This window comes from Centropristis striata, chromosome 13 (assembly GCF_030273125.1).
Source record: "Centropristis striata isolate RG_2023a ecotype Rhode Island chromosome 13, C.striata_1.0, whole genome shotgun sequence".
NCBI classification, from domain to species: domain Eukaryota; kingdom Metazoa; phylum Chordata; class Actinopteri; order Perciformes; family Serranidae; genus Centropristis; species Centropristis striata.
Window position 1 is genome coordinate 29,616,440 of NC_081529.1, and position 21,751 is coordinate 29,638,190.

General features: G+C 39.0%; 1 protein-coding gene across 1 annotated transcript; it reads right to left on the bottom strand.

Annotated features, from left to right (window-relative positions):
* Positions 1–618: 618 nt before the first annotated feature.
* Positions 619–21,751, bottom strand: usp36 (ubiquitin specific peptidase 36). The gene is made up of 20 exons (XM_059348021.1): positions 21,644–21,751; positions 17,196–17,461; positions 16,827–17,048; positions 15,749–15,859; positions 13,333–13,435; positions 12,405–12,472; positions 11,614–11,684; positions 11,437–11,519; positions 11,230–11,341; positions 10,982–11,122; positions 9,591–9,691; positions 9,362–9,500; positions 8,357–8,719; positions 7,044–7,268; positions 6,488–6,612; positions 5,711–6,373; positions 4,822–5,045; positions 4,370–4,558; positions 4,147–4,262; positions 619–2,830 (listed from the first exon to the last, which is right to left on the bottom strand). Exons 2-20 carry the CDS (start codon positions 17,446–17,448, stop codon positions 2,699–2,701), a joined length of 3,441 nt encoding a protein of 1,146 aa, XP_059204004.1. The 5' UTR covers positions 17,449–17,461; positions 21,644–21,751; the 3' UTR covers positions 619–2,698.

The window sequence follows — 21,751 nt, forward strand, 5'->3', positions numbered from 1 at the left end:
TAGACACCAGTGCAGCAACTTCTGTTTTTATCATTTAAATGTAACACAAGCCCACAACAGCACAACTGACCCAATACATTTCTATAGATCAATGGATTTACCCTTCTCTTACAGTATCAATTAACAAATGTGATTTAGCTGATCGTTATAGAATAAAACTGCACATCTGGAGGATATCTTACCTTCCTTTTTATGGTGCTAACTACGGAAGCCCATTTCTGTGAATATGTTGAAAAAGAAAAAGATTCTGCAAGTCATAATGAGAAACTTTCTGGAAATTATTTAGCATCAATAATCATAGGATTGCATATAATGTCAAAATAAATAATTTTATGATACTAAAAAATTTTGCCATGTTTTTTTCAATATTGAGGTAGCATCCACTTAGTCATTTTTCTAGGTGTCCATTTTGAGACACTGTCCTAAGTTTGATAAAGTTTCTCATGACCTAATTTTTTCATCAATTTCAATTTTTCATATTTTGTTCTTACTAGAGAAAATGGGCATCCATAGCGAACTGAAGACGGGATTATAGGATGTCATAACTTTATACCAAAATACAACAAAAAAAAAATTCACTCAAAGCAGGAGACAGAAAAAAAAAAATACACAATCCGCTCACAAAAGTCACAACTTTATTGCACCTTTATAGTTAACTATAGTGTGGTAAGAGCCACTTTCATTATGAAAGGACTCTTCCCTGGTCAGAAAAGGTGGTGCAAAATATAGAGCCATCAATGCAAACATGTGGACCGTCCATTCACGCTGGTAAATGTTCCTCGGTGTCAGTTTGAGAGTCACACCCTCTACGTCGATTTCACAGCCGACAAACACGTCCTATGGAAATTAGACTGCTGTAGTCTCTCTTGTACTGTACACACTACAGTGACATAGGGAAGGTCTTGCATGAAGACAGAAAACTCATCTTACACATAAATGAGCTATCACATTTGCAGAGTTATTCTTTAACATCCACCAACTGACCCAAGTATTAGTAGCACATTAAAGATCTGTGTCTTTTCTTTAAATTATGTATTTATAACATTAAATCCTATACTCTTTTTTTTAAATAGCCAATTCAAGGCAACATCTCTAGAATGAAAAGAAATGCATGGGCAAATCTTTACAGCGTTGGAGGGAAACGGGTAGCACAAGATGGACTGTACAGGCTTCTACGCTGGCAAAGCATTTTGTTACAACGTTAGTTTCTCTACACATCTGTGCCCGGGTTGGTGCAAGATGATCCCATGGTTTTCACACCTGAAATACTTTGTATAAAACAGTTTCTACAGGATGTACAGGATGCAAAATGGCGGTCCCGGGAGGGGGACTACTTCAATATGAAACAGGGGGAATCTGATCAGAGATGAAGACGGGATACAGGATGTCTGGGTTCCTGAGTCTTCGCCCAGTTTCTAGGTGACCAGCATGAGCATCAGAAAAATTGCATAGAGATACAAGATACAAGGGGAAAAGAAATTATTAGCATGTGGCAGTCCCATTCTAACACAGTGCCTGAAGTATAAAACGTGACCCCTTTATTTCAGTACATTAGTGAAGTGAACAGTTTGTGAAAGGTCAAATCTCCAGACTGAGAGCTTCTGAACGCTGGACTGATGAAATGAGCTACATAGTTAAACAGGTGCATGGTAGAAAACAACTACTCACGTCCAAGTTCCTCCCAACAACCCCAACTTCTACTCTGGAAAATGCACATTGCACTATGAGTTTTCAGAAAACGATAAATTCCAGGTAAATGCAGAGATACAGTATGATGAAACTGATACTGTCCAATGTCAACACTTTCACAAACAGTTAAACTCTTTTGTGGTCTAAAATTAATCCACATTAAATCTGTAATAAACTGAACTTGTCAAGGAACAAAAAAGGGTACACCACCAAAAAAAAAAAAAAAAAAAAAAAAAGCAGAACTAAGAACAAAATTCACCTTAGAAATCATCTAACCAATTTAGACATGCATATTAAGAAAATTGTGGCAATTTTAAAGTTAAATTTTACCAACAATATGCAGGCAAAATTTGGTCCTTAAAAACGAGCCACATGGCACAGACACTGCAGCAAAAAATAAAAGGTCGGCGGATAAAGATATAAAATAGGAAAATCATACAGAAATCTAAAATAATATATGTTAAAGAGTTTTGGATCTTTTTCATTTGGTATTGAATTATTTCAGGAGAATGTTTTATGTTTTTGATGTCCAACTGAGCCCTTATCTCTGCAGAATTATGCTCTGAGAGTGTGTACAGTTTCAAAGAGCCAAAGAGTTGCAGATATACTTTCTCATTCTTAGTCTACTCAGCTCAAATATAGTAGGTTGTAATTAATTTTCAAACTCATGGGGCAATAACCAAGGCTCAAAGGAGGCCAACATACAGTTATCCATTTGATACGGAGGTGTCGGGATTCTGTTAGTATTGCATGCATAGAAAAGCTTGAACCACTTCCTGTGGTTTTCAGATTAAAAGGGGATAGAATTGGTCAGTACTGAAGCCTGAAGACAAAATTTCATTTAAAATTGAGATTGAAGGGATTTAACTCCTATCTAATTCATTTGAATTTGGCTCTTAACACAAGACAGAGGTTAAAAATTAAAATTAAAAAAAGAGTGCAGAAGTTTGGTGTACAGTATTGTTGTCTCGATTTCCAGTCAGCATGACCTCAACAGGAATCTGGACTCTCAGCGACGGACTCCAAAAACCCTCTTCCCTCCAGGTGTTACAGACCACTTGCTCCGCCTGTCCTGGATCTTCTGGAAGATGTTGCTGCCACTTCTCCACTTCTCTCTTTTATAGTTTTTCATTTTCTTCACCTGTTAATTCGTATAAAAAAAAAAGGGGGAGAAGTTGAAGCGAGAACAACAATGGGCCTCATGCTGGGTTCAGACTACACAGTATTAGGTGTGCCCCGATTGTTAACACTGTTCAGCAAAAACTTGCAATTGGTAGATCAGCATTAATTCTTTCCAATCACCAGTAGGGCCAGTTTGACAGCTGGGAATACAGTACCAAGGTGATTTAGCTTTACTTGTTGCTAAAGTAACCGCTAGCAACCTGCTGCTTAATGCAACTGTTGTTAGCTAGTTAGCCAAGTTAGTTAGTCATACCCCTTTTAGACCGAAGCAGTTTCAGGGCCTATTCGGAGCCGGTACTAGTGCTGGTTCACAGTTGGTTCAACTTGCAAACCAGCTCTGAACCCGTTTGCTTTTCCACAGGCTCTAGAGCCACGTCATTACGTCACTGTTTACATCTGTATATGTCTCTGCCCTCTCGGCAAGTATAATAAAAACGGCAGACTACATGTCTCTACAACACATCTGCTCATTTTAATCACTCTGGACGCCAAATACATTCTTATTAATACTGAACGTAAGATGTTAATGTTGGACTTTGCTGTAAGCTAACGCTAGCGTTCGCCGGCTAATGTTAGCACGCTAGCGATCACCCGCCAACACGGCAGCTCACCCATATCAATCACATTGCAGTTAAACAAATCAAATAAATGAATGATACATGTATTAGTTGGTCTCTCTAACGGCACCGAGTTGGTCTTGTTGGTCAGATAACCCGCCCCCAGCCCCTGACATAAGACCAGCAGAGAGTTGGTGCCGCTGTCGAACCAGTTTTCCCAGCCGGTCTTTGGCGGTGGAAACCAAAGAACTGGTTCGCAATTGGGCACTGGCCGGGAACAGGCTTGGTCGAAAGAGGTGCCAAGAACAGATATTTAGAAAGAAGAATGTAAACAGACAATAGTGATGTGCATGATGCTGGCTTGTGTTTGGAAAAGCCCAAAACAAGAAAGAAAAAAGTCTGACTATTCCTCGGTTTCACAGTTCCACCTCACAGCGTCTACATTATGTTTATCTCTTGCATAATTCCTTTTTTACTTCGCCATATCGGTCAAAGTCACAGTTGAACCAAACTTCTAACCTTCTGGTTTTTCTGTCGGGTTAAGATAAAAAATAATCTATTGACTTGGCCGACGCCCATTTTCATTCCACTACGAGCCAAGAGCCTACGATCACGGGGCCGGGCTATAATCGGGCTGATAGTTTGTAGTCTGAACCAGGCATTAAGACCAGCAGAAGTAAAACTGAAGATGACCTTATACTGCTTGTGTTTTTTTTACCTTTCCCCTGTCAAACTCTTCATCCCACTCGTCGATCACAGTGTCAAACTTGGCTTGGCGGACATCTTCAACAGCATCTCTACTAATAGCAGAGACCTCTCCATCCCAACTGAGGACTAGATAAGACAAACAAAACCTATAAAATGCATATAAAAACATATTTTGCTATAAATTATCAAAGTACTGCCATAAAAAGGAACCACTTTTACGCGCTGTGTCTCACCGTTGGCTCCATAGGCCTTATCAGTGGCGTTCCTGAGCAGCTCCTCTACGACCCCGCTCGTCTTCTTCCCGTCCCAGGATACAGGAGCAGCACGAGTCGAGGTGTCTTCTAACTCACTTACTTCAGCTGCAGGCGCCTGGCTGCGTTTGTAGCCGTCCTTAACTTTGCTGTCCCACACTACCACTCTGGCTGGAAAAAAAAATGTTTGATAAAAAATAGATTAAATCTGGCATTCTCAAAATGTAGTGAGTCATGCTCTCTTTGTGAAATGCTTTGGCATAAATGAGGCTGTAGTAATGCAGTGATTTCCAGCAAATGACTAATCAATACAGAGTGCTATTGTATGTTCGGTGTTGGCATGGGAACAAGATCGCATTTTTCTCTCCTTGCAGTTTGTTAGTATGAATGCATACTTATTTTTATGTCCGTACACCATGTGCACGCCCACTTACCGGTGCTTTTGTTACTGATTTTGCCGTTCTCTGTGGCGTTCTTTTTGGAAGGGGGTTCCACTGCTTCGGGCTCATTGTTCTGCCTGTCTGAGCATCGCCTGCTCTCCTCCCACAGGCTCACCTCTTCTTTTAGCCTCTTCTTCTTCTTCACTTTTAATTTCTTTTTCAATATTTTCAAATTTCCTGTATCATTCTCAACAACTGTGGCCTTTATCTCAGAAGTGCTGTTGGGAGGGAAAGTACGTTCAGTAAGTTTAGTGTGCACTCAGTGCATTGTGGGGGTTTCTGCAAGTCAACTTGAGCTGAATCCAAATGTCTACCCTCCGGACTTGAAGGCTTGTTTTACGTTCTGTGATGCAATGAAGTGATAACTACAATCATACATACGGCGTTCACTGCAGCCAGGGTTCCAACACATTTTCCAAACTCAAATTCAAGCCCTTTTTAAGTCCTTTTCAAACCTCAAAAAAACCCACACTGAAATTTTCATGAATTTCCAGAACCCTGTGCAGGACTCACAACATGATATTCCGACATTTCTATACAACATATAGGCTACACAAATTCAAATACAGAAGTGTTTGTAAATAAGGACCCAGCAATGACTAAATAAACTGGGTATTACTTTTTTTTTTTGACTGGATAAATTGTGGATTCAGAGGTCAGAGAGCTCTCAGCAGTCTGCAAGTGTGAAGTTCAAACATTTGGATTCAGCCTCGATGTTACAGTAACGTGATCTGCCTCTTCTTCAAAATTATGAGCTCAAACTTAACTTCCAGCAGCAGTTTTTGAATAGAAATTCATTTCTATTCAAAAACTGCTGCTGGAAGTTAAGTTTTGGGAAACAAAAACACACGTATACCTAAAATAACCCAACACTTCTACCCACCTTTCTGATGCAGAGGGCACTGAAGTCTTGTCCTGCTGAGCCTCCAACAGCTGCATCTTCTTTTTCTTCTTCTTTTTCTTCTTCAGCTTTACAGAGTCCCTCTCCTGTTCTCCGGCTATCTGAAGCTTTTGCTTGGACTGTTCTGTATCTGTATTGGATGCAAGACTCCACATGCCGCCCTGACACCATTCCTCTTCCTGGTTTGATGTGTCCAGGTGAGACAGGACGCACTCCCTCTCCTTAACTTCCTCTCCATTTTCATGCTCCTTCTTTCGCTTTTTCTTTTTCTTCTTCCTCTTCTTCTCACTGGCTGACTCCTCGGGGTTGGCCTGCGTCGCTGTAGCTGGGGACGTCACTGGCTCTGGGTCGGCCTCCACCTCGGAATGCCGACGCTTCTTTTTCTTCTTCTTCTTTTGGTTGAGCTTTTGACCTGGAGCGCTGCTGAGGTCTGGTTCTTGGACCGAGGAGGAGCTGAGGTTCTTGGAAGACTTGGGGCTCTTTGGGACGGCACTGTGAAGCCCGTTGGTTTTAAGAGAAAGGCTGGCGTTTGGTTTTTGCAGTGTGGAGAGAAGGGACTGTTTCTGAGGGCTCTGCTGTTTGATGGATCCACTTGAGTGGGCAAAAGGCGATGACTGGACTTTTGTTGAATGGAATGGACTAGCTCTGGGAAAAGAACATGAGGTCATATCTGATCTTACTCAGCCGTTTTCATTTGAGATGGACAAATCTGCATTTTCTTGTGCGTTTCCTATCTGATGTGGGGTTCTGAGTTCATACCTGTGAGTGTGAGGAGGTGAGGCAAAGGTGAGGGGGTTAAGTTGATTTTGATGCGTGGGGTCACTGGACAGCTGGCGTGGCAAAGGGCGCAGAGCATCAATGCTGCTCGGACTCCAGCTGCGAGCCTGCAGTTATCGACATAAATAAAAACTTGGTGGTCTAAAAAAAATAGCCATGAGTGTGACAAAAATAAGGAAGAGAATCAAATGAGGAAGAGGAAGATTAAAAAGGGATGTCAGGAAAAAGATGGAGGGAGGAAAACAAAGAGGAAAGGGTATGGCAGAGAAGAATTAGAAATGGTTAGAAAAAAAAGAACAAACTGAAGGAAAAGAAGACAAACTCTAAACAAGTGTTGCCATGTGGTTGATTAGACGGAGAAATAACACATTACATACAGCAGAAAATAAACTAGAAAAGGAGTTTACTTGCCTTATTAAAACTACTTAATGAAATCAATGGTCAAATTTGGGATAGCAGTGTAGAGTGAGGCAACAAGGTATCATGAGCTTTCACTAAGAGAGGAGGTGCTGTTGCTCTGGATGGGAATGAAGTTCACCTTCTTGGCTGACAGGGCCAGTTTCTTGGCAGGTGGAGGTGACATGGTGCTGGTGGCTTCAGTCGTGATGTTGTTGAGGGCCGGGGGTTTTATTTTTGCCGTCTTCTGCTCCTCCGTGCTGTGAGAGCGCTCCACGCTCTTGGCTGGAGAAGCCAGGCCGTTAGAGCCTTTCCGTGGGGTGGAGGGGGTTTCTCCTACTGGCGCACTTTTGGTACCCACGGAGTCCTAGCCCAAACAAGCAAGGCAATCATGTAGTTAGCTTTCTGTGCAGCTACTTTTGAATTAAAAAGACAGATTAATCACCCTAAACGTCATAATAAAAACCTGTGTAATGTCTGTGCCATACATACATACACATACAGTTTATAAAATACATCATGTATACAGAAAAACATACATTCAAGGCGGCTACATCACACACACACACACACACACACACACACACACACTTCTACATAATATATTACATTTGCATCAGAGTTGAAACAATTCATTAATCAGTTAGTAAATGGTCATCAATAATTATGGAGGTATTTTCTCGAGAACAGAACAATTCCATACCTTCTCAAAACCCCTTTTCTCTGTTTCATTTTGAACTGATTATCTTTGAGTTTTGGAATATTTTCAAAATTCCTTGGGCAAAGGACCATTTCAAGACTGCACCTTTCATATTATAAAATTATTTGATTTTTTTTTTTTTTTTTTTTTAGACAAAAGAATCAACCAGTTGTGTAAAAAAAAAAATTGTGAGCAATACAGATTTCAATTCCCTCTGTTGTTAAATTGCTATGATTAATTAATGTCATAGATGGCTATAGTTATTATGTATGTTTAATAATTGTGCTGTATACATTTTAATAAGATACTTTTCTAACATTCTTGAAAAAAAATCATATTTACTTTGTTTTAATCGATTTCACTACTGCTGAAGTTCTTCTTACAGTGTTTTTGGGTTTGATCTCTTCTAAATCTTGGGCATGTGCCAGAGTATTTGCTCACAGCACAACACCTGCCTGTATGTAGAGTTTATGGGGCGTTACCAATACTGATAAACAATGCGATCAAGTGGAACTCATGTTTTAGCACATCTGGGTTGTTGACTTCTCTTTTTTCCCCTCTTATGAGAAAAGTAAGAGAATGTTGCTGCATGAGGCCCAATGAGACTATTAATACCTTCACATCTAATTCCTCTACTCCAATACTCTTTTTCACAATGTGTGCACATCTAAATGAGATGAAAGGCAGAATCTGCAGTAATCCTGCCTTTGAACTAAGATTTGTGTCTCTCTGCGCGTTTCTAGTGCAAATATTACCTTTGAGTCAGTGGTGTCGGCAGAGGAAGAGTCAGACAAAGACTTAAATGAGGTAGACGCTGACATGCCTCTGCCCTCGCCACCTTGCTTTTTATCTCCCTCCGTCCTGCTGAGCCCGTTGTTGGAGGGGGTCGGAGTGCTGCTGCGGGACTGCGCTTGGCTCTGGGGAGAGGGCTTCTTCAGCTTCTTGAAAGGCTCCTCGATAACCGTGGGTCCACCTGGCAGCTTCGGGGGGCCATTGGTGGATGACGACCAGTTGGAAAGTCTGGGCTGTGGCTGAGAGCTCACACCGTTCCTGGAAATGGGAAGGCCCAGACCACCATCCATGGACTGGATCTTACGCAGTTGTGCAGGCTCAAGTTTCTGAAAAAGAGTATCGTATTTCGAACTAAAAATCTAGGCATGTACTTTCAGTTAGGGCTGGCAGATATATCAATATCAAAAATATATCGATATATTTTAAAATTTGATATGGAATTAGACCATATCGCATATGTCGATATAGTTCAAATTTGCGCTTTGCTCCTTGCTCCAGGCAAGCTGCTTTATATATAAATGCTGCCCTTACTAGGGTTTGTCATAGTTAGTTATTTTGTAATGTTTGTTATTCTTTTCTTAAATAAATCATGAATCATAAATATATTTAGTTCAGAAAAAGATTGGCCTATTTTATTTCATAAGCTTATTTTTATTTAAGATATTTTTTATTTAAATGTGCACTTTATGGAGTTTTGATTTAAAACATTTTTTTTTAAAAAGGTACTCCTGTTGTTATACAGTATTTATGTTCGCTTAAATAAATGGTTTCAATAAAACTACTTGTGACATGTCATATTTGGCTTTGACTCAACATTTGCTCTCACTTTGCGATAAAAAATATCGGGATAAATATCGTATATCGATATTCAGACTAAATATATTGGGAGATGACTTTTGGTCCATATAGCCCAGCCCTACTTTCAGTCCACATGTCCAGCAGTGGATGCATGTCCTCTTGTCTCATACCTTTGTGACCTGCGGGGAGGAGAGAGGCCCGTTCAGGTTGGCCCTTTTTATCTGTTCAGATGACGCACTGTTCTTCCCAGAATGCAACATCCCCTGCTTGGTGGTCTGTCCATCTGCGTTCTTCTTGGTTTCAGGGATCCTTTAACACACACATAAATACTCTGGTTTATTTGATTATATATCCGACAACACTTTGTTTGATCTCTTACAGCCCTTCACAGTGTCTTACCTCAGGTAGAAAAGCACGTAAGCCTGCTGGTTCAACACCACTTTGATGTTACTAGAGTGCACCATTGAATCATTCATTTGGTACCATTGACCGTTGCTTGCCTGAGACGAAACAATGAAGAGACAAAACTTTGAAATGAAGCAGGCTTTGAAATCTGTGAATTGGACATTTATTTAGCTATATCAAGGCAAACAGCTTGTTTCATTGAAGATCCGATTAGACTTTATATGTCCACCAAAGGTAAAAAAAAATCAATAGACACTACAGCTGTTGACAGGACAATATACAGGTGCATCTCGATACATTAGAAAATAATGGAAAAGTCCACAAACAGCCCCAACCAAGTACTACATGCATATAGGTGGACATACTTCTCAGAGGCCAACAATTCCATATTAAACATACTTTTTAAAATTGGTCTTTTGTAATGTTCAATTTCTGAGACACTGAATTTTAGGTCCTCATTAAATGTAAGGCATAATCATTATAATTAGAAGAAATTAAATAAATTAAGACATGAAATGTTTCATTATGTAATGTATCATGTAATGGATCTATATAATGTGTTCTTTCCACTTTTTGAATTGAATTACTGACAAAAAATTAGAATATCATAGAAAAGTTAATTTGAGATGCACCTGTACACTATGAGACCACAGGAATTTGTTAATCTTAAGATTTTTCTATATAGTTAATACTGAGGTCACTATCTTTTTAATTTATCTGGATTTATTGGGCCATTTTGGGCAATGTTGCACATCAATAAGAAGAACTGCTCTATGACATATTGGATTAATAGGACTGTTGCAACTGTGATTTTTAAATCATTTAATTGGCTTGGAGAAAAAAACACTGCTTATTATAACGGTCTAACAATTAAGTTTTGAAGAAATATATTATATTTTTGTTATATCATACTATTGTGGTAGAAAGTAAATGATAAAACATTACATACAACACAACAAAAACTGTTACAAGTTATGCAACTAAAGATACAATATTAGAATGCTTAGAAATAGTAATGTTACAAATAAATGTAAGCAGTGTAGTGCAATAATAAACACAATACGTTGCTTATACATTAACATTTTTGGCTAATAGCTATAATAGCTAATAGCTATATATTCTATTCATCATTTTGCATGTTTTTTTTTCTAATAATCCACCAGGTATGATAGAATTACACTATAGGAAACTTCTTGGCAAAGATATTAAGCTCTTAAGCTTAATGTTTAATTTTACTTTATGTTCATTTATCTTTTACTTTGACATCTGTTAATGTCATGTGTCTGACTCTTGAAAACAAGGCGGCTCATGTCAGGATGCTTAAAATCAGATTTTGACATAAATAATAATAATAATAAAAAAGGATGTGCATCCACTCATCTCACCTTGACATAGCAGTAGTAGTGGCCAGCGTGACAACTGTAGCCAGAGTGCACCAGAACGGCATAGAGGCCGTACATAACAGGATCACCTGAGCTCTGAGACATGTATGGGCGGATGTTCAGAAATTCTGGGTAACCAACATCCTAAAAACAAGAGAGGCAGACAGAAACATTAGATCACAGTAAAAAAAAAAGAGAAAAGCAGACAGCTCTTTTAAAAACAGCCAATAGTGTGAGAGTTCCTTGTTGACCTTTGTTATTTTTCCTCCGCTGAAGTTGGCGAACCTCTTCAGTGAAAGAGTCAGTACGTTAGATGTTCGATGGACCGTGAAGCGCTTGGTTGCTGGCACTTTCTTTTTGCACCTGCAGAAAAAAAAAGAAGAAGGATGTCTTATGTGAATAAACAAAGAGAAAAAAATAAATGTGCTGCAGATATAAAAAAAAATCTGCGTGCTTACTTGGCACACATGTAGGCATTCTCTCCACTTAGCACGTCTGGTTTAACAAACAGTTCCAGGGCTCGCACAATGTTTGCTGCTTGCTGCCAGACAAAAGCAGAGAAATACATGTAAATAAAAAATAAAAAAGTGGAATATTTCCATGAAAATGAAAGGTTATACTGAGATCTTAAGTACCCGAATCTCCACAGCGATGTCCAAGTAAGGGTCATATGTGTCTGACACGCTTTTACAAATAGAGCACTTCACTGAAAGACAAAATTAAAAAAACAAATGTGACTCTCTTGGTGCTAGTTTTATAGAAATACAATCTGATAATGTAACAGACTGGGATATTTTACACAGACAGATTGAGCACTCTTTTCAATATATACATTTCAGAACTGACTTATTATTTACTCGACCAAACTGAGACTTGCAACTAGAAGGAAACAGTAAGTAATTCAGTAGTGGAGAGACTTGCTGCTTTTTAATATTTATAGATGTGATTTAAATAAGAAACATATGAAATTAACTTGTCCTCTTGCAAAGTACTTTCTTTGGAGCAGTGTGAACATACATTTAGTAAGTGATTAGCAGAGATTTCTAGAAAAAGGAAAAATTGGCATTTAATTTTGCTCTGTCAGGAGGTTCAAAATAAGTTTCATCAGAAAAACTAATGACAACAGAATATGTGGTTTGATAGCAGTACACTAAACCTGCAGGTTTTTTTCCTACAAAGCATTAGTTACACAGGCTAGAGCTTGCTGACTACTTTGCATCTGCATGTGTGAACGCAGCGTTAAGAGTATTGAACTACAGCAAGCTGTTTTAGCAAACTATAAATTTGTTGACACTGGCATTAGTCTAGTCTGCTGGGTAATGAATCAATATGCAATATCAAAAACAACAAATGTGGAAATTCATAAAAGTGGACTTCTCTAGAGACAGTGGTTTTCTACATTTCTGATGTGGAAAAAAGTCAATACCTCGTGACCTGAGGTAACCTCCAAAGATCTGGTGAACCAGCGTTGTGGCCTGGGTCTGCCTGTCAAGCCTACGGACAGGAAGAAAAAAAATGATCAAAATAACTTTCACATAAAAACAGGCATCCATCTATTTTTATTACTTTACTATTACTTTCTGCAGGTTTTTCTGGCTGAGCCGCATAAGCAAGGTAGTCAAGATGTCTCCTATCGAGCAATGTTTTCCAGTTCCTCCTGGGGGAGGTGTTCCTAAACCAGATTATATATCCATCTCCCCAGTGTGTTCTAGGTCTACTCCAGGGTCTTCTATCCGTTTAAAAAAAGGCCATGAGGTAGGGGTGGGCGATATGGCCCTAAAAGAATATCACGATATTTCAGGGTATTTTTGCGATAATGATATTCTTGACGATATTACAAAATACTGAAAAATGTATAGAAAGTGTGATTTTTTTAAAAGTCTGTATAAATAAATAAAAATCATACAACAAAATAAAAATATAAAATGTTGTGTAAAGTGCAAATCTCAACAGTTGCCAAATACAATAAATTCAGTCTTGACTCTTAAGTATTAGCAAGTAATAAGAATAACCATCTAGGGGGTCGGGGGGCAAAATAACTTTATATGATGAATAGTGTAAATATACTTTCAGTAGCTTGAAATGTAACGTTAGCTCAACAAATGAGACTCTGGCGGGCAGCCACAGTCTAGGTAATTAATGGGAAACCCTTAAACCACTATGTCAAGAAGTAGGAATGTTGCCAATATCATGCTATGTATATTTTTTCTAACCATTAATAAAATATACCGGTAATATCGTGAACAATACAATGTGGCACACCCCTACCATGAGGTGGCTCCAGTAAAACCAGGCAGTTTAAAAAGAAAGAAAATCATACTTTTAATAATTAAGAAACAATAATAAAGCCTTACTTAGGGTAGCCATTGAGACAGGCTTTCTGCATGGCATCGATGGTGTACCGCAAAAATTCATGGGCGTCCTCTTGGCTTCCAAAGCGAAAGTGTCTGGCAATTTCTGTGGGAGACAAAAGAGCTTGTTAGCTTTGTGCTAATTGAATTTTTCCAACCCCGAGTGCATTAACAAAATTAGGGGCTTTGTAACAATTATGCACATTTTAGCCACACCACTTACTGAAACGGAATAGTTCAAGTATATGTATCATTTTTACTGAGCAAGTAAAGACCATTGCTTTAACATTAAAGGGGTTTTCACTGCACAGAATCTAATGTGCACTGCATCAACAAACAATGAAAGCCCACATTTTTAATATTTGCATTATGCCAGAGACAATCCACTGACATACTGACAACAAAGGGACAGCAGAGCAGCTGGAGGAAGCATTAACAACCCTTTGTTCCACCAACATTTGTATTCTCTAAAAATAAGTTTCTGCTAAACAGAGAAGAGGCTCAATAAAAGACAAGTGCTCTACTTCATAACCTGACATCTTCCTGACAGAATTAAAGGATACAAAAAACTGTGTTTGTTCTTATACACAATTCTGACAACTAGACAGTTTGTATTTAAAAAAAATCATTCATAGGATTACAGCATAGCAAATTATAATGTAGTTTTTAACTATTCAAGATGTGCATGCATAGCAAATAGGCACATTTACATACAAATGTCATACAAAGCAGTGAAGATTATGTAAGATGTTGTAAAATATAAAGAGTACACTTTACTGCAGCTGCTGTAAGTTAGTTGCTCATGTATCTCTGACATGTCACAGTTCAATGACCTCATAAGCAGCTTACGGTCACTTAGTGATGTCAGCACACTGACGGCTCATCTAAAAGTCTCACATTCCAGATAATGCAGCTCTAAACCCTTTGCCTCGACTGTTATTTGCTAATGGGGGAAAAAGGGAAAGTGTGAGATGGTAGAATTATGTGGTCATACCACATTCCCAGCATAGCATCCCTGCGCATTTATGACAGTGAGTCACCTCTGAGTGGGAAAGAGAAATAATACACCAGGCTCTAATGACGTGTGCAGGGCACTTCTCAGGGATGGGGAGAGACAACATCTTGAAGATATCTTCTCTGCAGTCATACTGTATCACTGGATGGTTGCGGTTTAATTTTGGTTGTGAAGGACCGGCTGTGAGCGGGGTTCGTACAGCTTTTGAAGAGTAAAATTCAATTTCAAGCACTATTAAGGTGCATAAAGTAAATATTCAAATCAAATCTAAATTGGTACTATAAATGCAATTGCAAAAAATAGAGTTTGCAAAAATCCTTTTTATCCACAGCAATCAACATGCAGAGGTCATCCTGATCATTTTAACAGCTCATGTTTGCTTTGTTTGTTTTGATCATGATTATTTAATGTTTGCTAATTTCCAGAGTAAGGGGTCGACAGAGGACATAACCAGCTAGAAATGATGAGTGAACACAAGAATAACTGCTTTTTCAAACAAATATTGAAGACAGGATTGTTACATTTTGGTTTACATAAGGCATTATTATGTAGGTGAAATGCAAGTTTATGTTGGAAAATTAGGCCTTTTTCCAAGACAATATTTCAATTCAAGCATATCCCTAACCGAGAAAACATAACCTTTAAATATAAGCATTTTCCCACCTTTAACACTTTGTAAGAACCCTGAGTAAGCTCTTTATTTTAGTGTGATGACATTGCGCTGCATTTGTATTTTGGGGGGGCCATGCTGAGCAAAAGGCACTGATGTTAAATTTTCCATTGAATGAATTTTCATTGTTGTAGCAGTGGAGGGGCATTTGTAACAGTGGGGGTTGCCACTAGCTAGATGAATGTAAAGAGAAACCAAACAAACGCCACATACAGTCACATATCTAAGTCCTGGTTGAAAGGGAGGGAAAAGGGTGGACTGTACATTTTTGTGCTAAAGCTGCTCCTCTCAGCCCGCAGTCACAAGGAGACAGAGAGGGCATTGGGGAAGGAGGGGGATGAAGGGGGGAGGGAGAGATAGAAAAAGAGGCGCAGGAGGTGGAGACATGATTGCAGCAGCACATAAGGAAGTAGCAGGCAGGCAGGTAGGGAGGGGACGGGTGCTCCTGTGAGACTACAGCACAGTACGTCGCCATGTCAAGGTGCAACTCACACCTCATCTCCGCTCTCTACATGGTGTTCATTCACAGCCTGCAGTGTCACCGCTCCACTTTTCCACTGCAGTCACTGGCTGTTGTCACAAGGGACACTGTGGCCAGTGTTGCGTCATAACGCCTCCGGTAGTATTCAACCAAAAATCAGGTGTCTGTGACTCCTGACACAACCTACATTTAAACTAGCGAGCACAAACTGTTCACACAATCGCACAGTGTTGGAGGAAGCTGGGGGTCTTACTTTTCAGGTCTCTGATGAAGGAGACAGGCTTGATGGCGTTGCCCGTGTTGGCAAAGGCTTGGATGATATGGTTCTGCATTATACAGATCATACAAAAGCCTGACTGGTGACCTAAAAACACAGACAACAACAAAGAAAATCAGAGTCATTCACAAAATTAGAATACAGAAATGTGTTATTGTGACAGTATTTGGATTCAGAAAAACTTTGTGTTCATAGCAAATGCAATGGAAAACAATGTAATTTAAAACTCTCAGAGGTTATCAGTCGCTTTGATGTGCCTCCACATAGTGAAAAGGAAAAACACATTTAAACACAAGCAACGTGCTGATTATTTTCTGATTTAATTTTTAAAACAAATGTTTTTTTAAACATATTACAGGTGAAAATTGGATGAGGAAAAAAATAATGAATTTGGAATATTGTTTAATTAAGCTGCTCCAGGTAGTTTTGAGTGCACATTGGTAAAAAGTCAAAAGAATTAGCCCCACATTCTGTACCATGTAAATCTGACAATGCAATGGTTGTGGCATCTTTATCAAACAGGTTTTGACCTTCATACCAAATATGGTCGATTAAATTGTGGTGTTTTAAAGGCTTAATCGTGGCATTTCAATGCCTTCATTGCCAATAATACAATATCACAAATTTCAATGAAATGAAAACATACTCAAAGCTATGCATCCGCTACTTGGTTTTGCTGGTTCAGACCATTACAGGTACGATTTACAATTTAACCTACAGCACTGAAACTTCCAGGTCAGCAAGTCTTTGTTTCTTGGCTTGTTAAAAAGGTTAAGTGAGTAAATCATAGACCACCGAATGTCTCAGAGCCTGAATGAAGCTTAGTGTGAGCAAACTGCCCGACTGAAGCAGCCGTTTTTGTTTTTGTTCTTCAGCTGCTTTGGCTTACATTCCACAGTGACATTCAGCCACATGTGTTGGCATGCGAGGTAGCAGTAGCAGGGGTTAGAGTCACTTCAAAAACGTAGAACCACGTGGGTGTAAATATATTTGAATAGAGAGTGGAAATGCTGCGAGTCTGGCAGCATAATAAGAGCGCAATTCAAATACTCACAGGCACGGCTGTGCTCCTTTGAGAGTAAGTAGTTGGCGAGCGGCGGGGTGTAGGTGAGACACTGCACTGTGGAGTTGAGGAAGCAGGTGTTTCCTAGGTTGTGGAGACCGGCTCCCACCCTGTACACACGCTCCCATTTAAGGGTGAGCTTGTTCCCTGGAAAGAGCATCTTCTGTGGGGCAGGGATGCCATCGCTCTGGCCCCCAACGACGTTCTCTGAGACTGAGGGGAGGAGTGCAGTCAATTTTGTGGCATCATCGGAACAATAAAACAGAAACTGAGCTTTTATGGCAGCAAAGCACACAAGGTGAATATATAAATTACGTCAAACTATTATAATTAATTTTTCACTTCAACTTGAGGGCTTACCTTGCCTCTTTATTTGGGCGGGCTCTGTGGCCTTCTGGCCTGTAGCGCCCTCATTCCTGGGATTGAGGATCACATACTTGTTCTTCAGGCTGTCCAGTTGATAGGAAAACCCCTTGCTGGCAGGCTCAAACTCTATCTTCTGCAAGAGCACCTTCTTGGCAGAAGAGGCCAACAGTTTGTTAAGATCACCCTCATCACCCGTCTCCTTTCGACCAGGTTTTAATGCCTCCTTGAGTTTATCCACTATCGGCATTGTTGGAACATCACTGCAGAGAAAGTAGGGACTGAGTGTTAGTGTCTATGAAGACATGAATCTGCACAAAACAAATAACGCTCATTTTCCCCAATCAATCAAATGTCATCGTATTAGGTCTACATCCTGTTTAAAAAAGCACCTCAAAGTGTCTTGGCTGCCTTTTTCTATTACATGATCACGGTGTTGGGACTTGAGCTGTCATCATGACTGTGTTAATAGTCCTCTGAGCTCAACGGGACCAAAAGTAAACCTTCAGTTAATCAAATAAATGTTAAATTTATCTCTCAGATAATGACTTAAATGGCAAATAACACCCTCTCCAGGCCACATATCCTGACGTGGCTTCACAAAAGATATAAGCACTGTATGCATCTGAGGAGCCAGCTGGGCCTTGGCAGCTGTCCCCACAGTTATGCAAGACAGCAGACGTTGGTAACACAGGGTGGCGGAGAGTGTATGAGATAGGAGAGGACAAGCATTTAGAGCACATGAGGTGCAAACAGTCACTGTTAACTGCCAGGTCAAATTGTAATCATGTATTTTGCCTGTATCAATGGTTTTATTGTCATTTTCATCAGTAAATATGTGGATAATTTACTGTTATCTGGACTATCAGTGATATGAGAGCTTTAAAAAAAAAAAAAGACTAAAAGACAACAAAAATTAAAACATTGGCAATGGTGGTTGCAATGTTGTCACTTTAAATACAGTGTAGCTGAGTGCACTAAAAGGACCATTTCAGTGTAGATAACAACAACCGTCTGCCAGAGTCAGCCCACTGAATGACTTCTGACGTGTTATTTTCTACAAAAGGCAGCAGGCTGGCAAAATGTGTTCAAAGCTGACCGAGGAGTGAGTAAACAAATCATTCAGTCTCCTCCTGCCTCAGTTTACTCCGGATGTAGCTGAGGTGCCCTAAACCTAACAAGCCCTCCTGAAAGTGAAGGCATTACATCATGTGGATGGTACAGTGCGACACTAAAACACTAAAGGCAGGGAGCACCACGAGAGTTGTGCTCATCAGAGTGGGCAGTGACGTCATGAGGAGGGAAGGAGGGCTCAACATGCATTGTATGCACAAGGGCACCATGACCTTCACGTGCAGCTAATACAACTAAAAACGACTCAGCCCACAGGGACACGGCTAACTGCAGTGATGCAACTGCAAGGCCAGACGGTAATGTTGATACACTGACCATAACACAGTGTTTAATCAGATTATTGCATCACAGCAATCTAATAAGTATATTAGTAAACTGTTTATGTTTGCATTTTGAATGTTTTAGCAGCAACAATGAGAACATTATCTGAAACATTTTCATTTCAGGGATAGGTGGGATTTTTTTGATGTTGTAAGATGATATAAGCCATTCACCAGTAGTAGGGCTGGGCAATATATCAATATTATATTGATAAAGGTATAAAACTGGATATTGTGTTGGATTTTGGATAACATAATATTGTCAGTGGTGTCTTTTTTCCGTTCCTTCTTTTATCTTAATATACACATTAATTATGTTTGGGGTTTTTTTTTTTAATATTTTATTGTGCAAATATTCTGTAATACACCAATAGTCAACCCTACAATACCAATAAAACTATTTGTTAAACATTTTTTTGTGAGATTTGTATTTTTTCCCCCATACATTGCCCACACCAAACCAATAATGATATCTATGTATGGATATTATCTGAGGCTACAGGTGCGAATATCCATGCATTATCTATGAAGTATTTGGTCCTGCAGTACACAACTGTCAACTGCAGCTTATATACAGTATAAAATTACATCAGGTAACGTGAGACACCTTTTTATGTTAAAAAATGGCTAGCAATCTATATATAAATACCACCTTTAAATACATATTTGCATTCAGATATATCCCCTCTCTCAAGTTCAACTGTTCAAAGCAATGTCTGTGTGTTAAATATGCAATGACCTCTCAAGATGAATATAAAAGGAGCCTCACTTTTATGTCCTCTAACAACCTATACACTGGCTATAAATGCTATGATCTGCTTGCCTCATATTTTGGGGGTACTCCTCACACTGACATCAGTGGAGGTGTCACTGCTTTTTTTTAACTTGTAGAAGTACATCTGCGCAAACCTTGCTACATGCCTAGGTTTATGACTAAATACAGATAATATTGATATGTCAACAGCGCATAACATAAGGGCCAGTACACACAAATGGTAAAAACAAAAATCAATTAAGTGGACTTAGAGTCTAAATGAGAGATAGGCTTGTTTGTTGCAAAATTTGCGGGATTCTTTTTAAATAAGAGATATCAATATGTACATTGTCCAATCCTAAAATGAATTCAGTGTTAACAGCTGCGTTGTACACTTGTGTTTCCACAAGTTTAATATATTAGTGGAGCCTGAGATTCAAAAAGATTTTTTTCTATTTTGTATTATTTTTTTGTAATATTTGTTTCTTCTTTCATTTAATTCTAAATTTCATTCAAAAATGCAATTGAAAGTGTGGGCTATGTGAAAAGTCTGCCAGCACAGGGCATTTTAGTTAGTTTTAGTTTGCAAACCTATAGACTAGAAAAAAGAATTGCTAATTAGAAGTTATCTTCTAAATACAGCGCTGTGTTGCAGCAACTACAGGGGCCGAGCAACACAAACAATCTGTCAACATCAATCATCGTAGATACTTTCACCTCTGGATGACAGAGTGAGACATGTTATTGTAATCACAACAGACAAAAACAAAGTGGACCATGTGAGGCAAGATGTCACAATTTTAAGATGTCCATTCATAGAGAGCAGATAGATTATTAATGAAGTATGGTTGATTTATAAAAAGATACAACTTTAAACGCAATTGTGGTGCTGGCACACATAAAGGTGCTTCATAGAGCTGCACAATCATGGAAATTTCATCAAAATTACAAACAAATGCATTATACAAAGTGCAGGAGGTAATATTTGTTAAAGGCGTAATAAATGTAATACCATCTGAATCAAGTATTGTGATGATCCATGATGTCCTGGCCTACAAATGATATTCTACAAGCCTGGGAAAAATATTTGCTTTGTAAAAAAACAAAACATAAATAAATAAAAGCAATCACACCATGATAATAAAACTTTAAATTATAATGCAAACATATTAATTCCCTCCAATAGAGTGAATCATGTCATAATTGCAGTATTTTTAACACCAGGTAGAGTGTTGATTTTATGTTTTTATATTTATTTTATTTTTATTTATTTGTATACATCCATATTTTAATTGTGCGGGCAGTACATTTTACATTTTATTTCTTTTATTCTATTTTTAATTTATTTTATCTTATTGTATTTTACTGTTCTATTGTTTTCTACATCCCTTTGTATTGTGTTATCTATTTAATGTTGTGCAGCACTTTGGAAACCTTGTGCTTGCTAAAATTGCGCTATATAAATAAAGTGGATTGGATTGGATAGGATATTTGTTAAAATAGTCGTCATAACTTAGATTTTTTTTCAAATCATGCAGCCTTAATGCTGGACCAGTTAATGTTTAAAGGACAACGACAGGAAACAATAAAGAAAGGCTTTTTAATGTTACATAATAACCAATAAGCACCTCAAATCACAAGCGTCCACTCGTGGACTTAACATGCGAACGATGGATTTTATAGAGAGCACCTGAAGGCAGCACAGATTGCTGTCACTTCTAAAATCCCTCGCTTGTTATTGTTGTATTAGACAAAAACTTTGCCGCCAGACAGTTACGGGTTTTTCAGTTCTCCTTGTTCGTTATTATCGATGTCGACTCTACTCAGCCGGGCAGCCTCTGCACACCAGCTAGAGTCAACTCTTCGGGCCACTCATCATAGCTTAAATGCTAGGTCGCTACATCGACCACAGCTAACGGTAATGTCGACTCTAACGGTGTCAGGTTTGGATAGAAACATTGTCATTTCTTCGATAGAAACATCCATGCTCCTATGTTTCATTATTGGTAATTTCCCGCTGCCCATTGTGTCGTTTTCTGCCCTTTTACGCTTGACAGTAGCAGCAGCAAACTAGCCAGCGAGCTAACTTAACGTGGCGAGAGCCTCCCTCAATGTTGCAATGTGGGTTAGCATCTCAGCGTCCAACCGCCGCAACCCGGCTGTTTGTTTAACTACATCTTCCTGGAAATATATGCTAACAAATACTATGTGTATCCAAAAGGCGTCTGTTCGCTCACCTTTCGTTCAATCGTCCAAAAACGTTAACAGTACAAGGCTCTGCTTCCTCAGCTGTAGCTCTTCGCTCTGGTATTTTCGCCCATGCTGCATTATCAGAGGGCGGCGAC

Bases quoted from the DNA above. Each gene is read 5' to 3' on its own strand.
- usp36 (XM_059348021.1), bottom strand. From the start codon at position 17,448: ATGCCGATAGTGGATAAACTCAAGGAGGCATTAAAACCTGGTCGAAAG. The intron at 11,520-11,613 runs GTACTTAAGATC...TTTGTCTGGCAG, and splicing joins ACATCGCTGTGGAGATTCGG to CAAGCAGCAAACATTGTGCG. The intron at 2,831-4,146 runs GTAAAAAAAACA...ACGAATTAACAG, and splicing joins AAGAGTTTGACAGGGGAAAG to GTGAAGAAAATGAAAAACTA.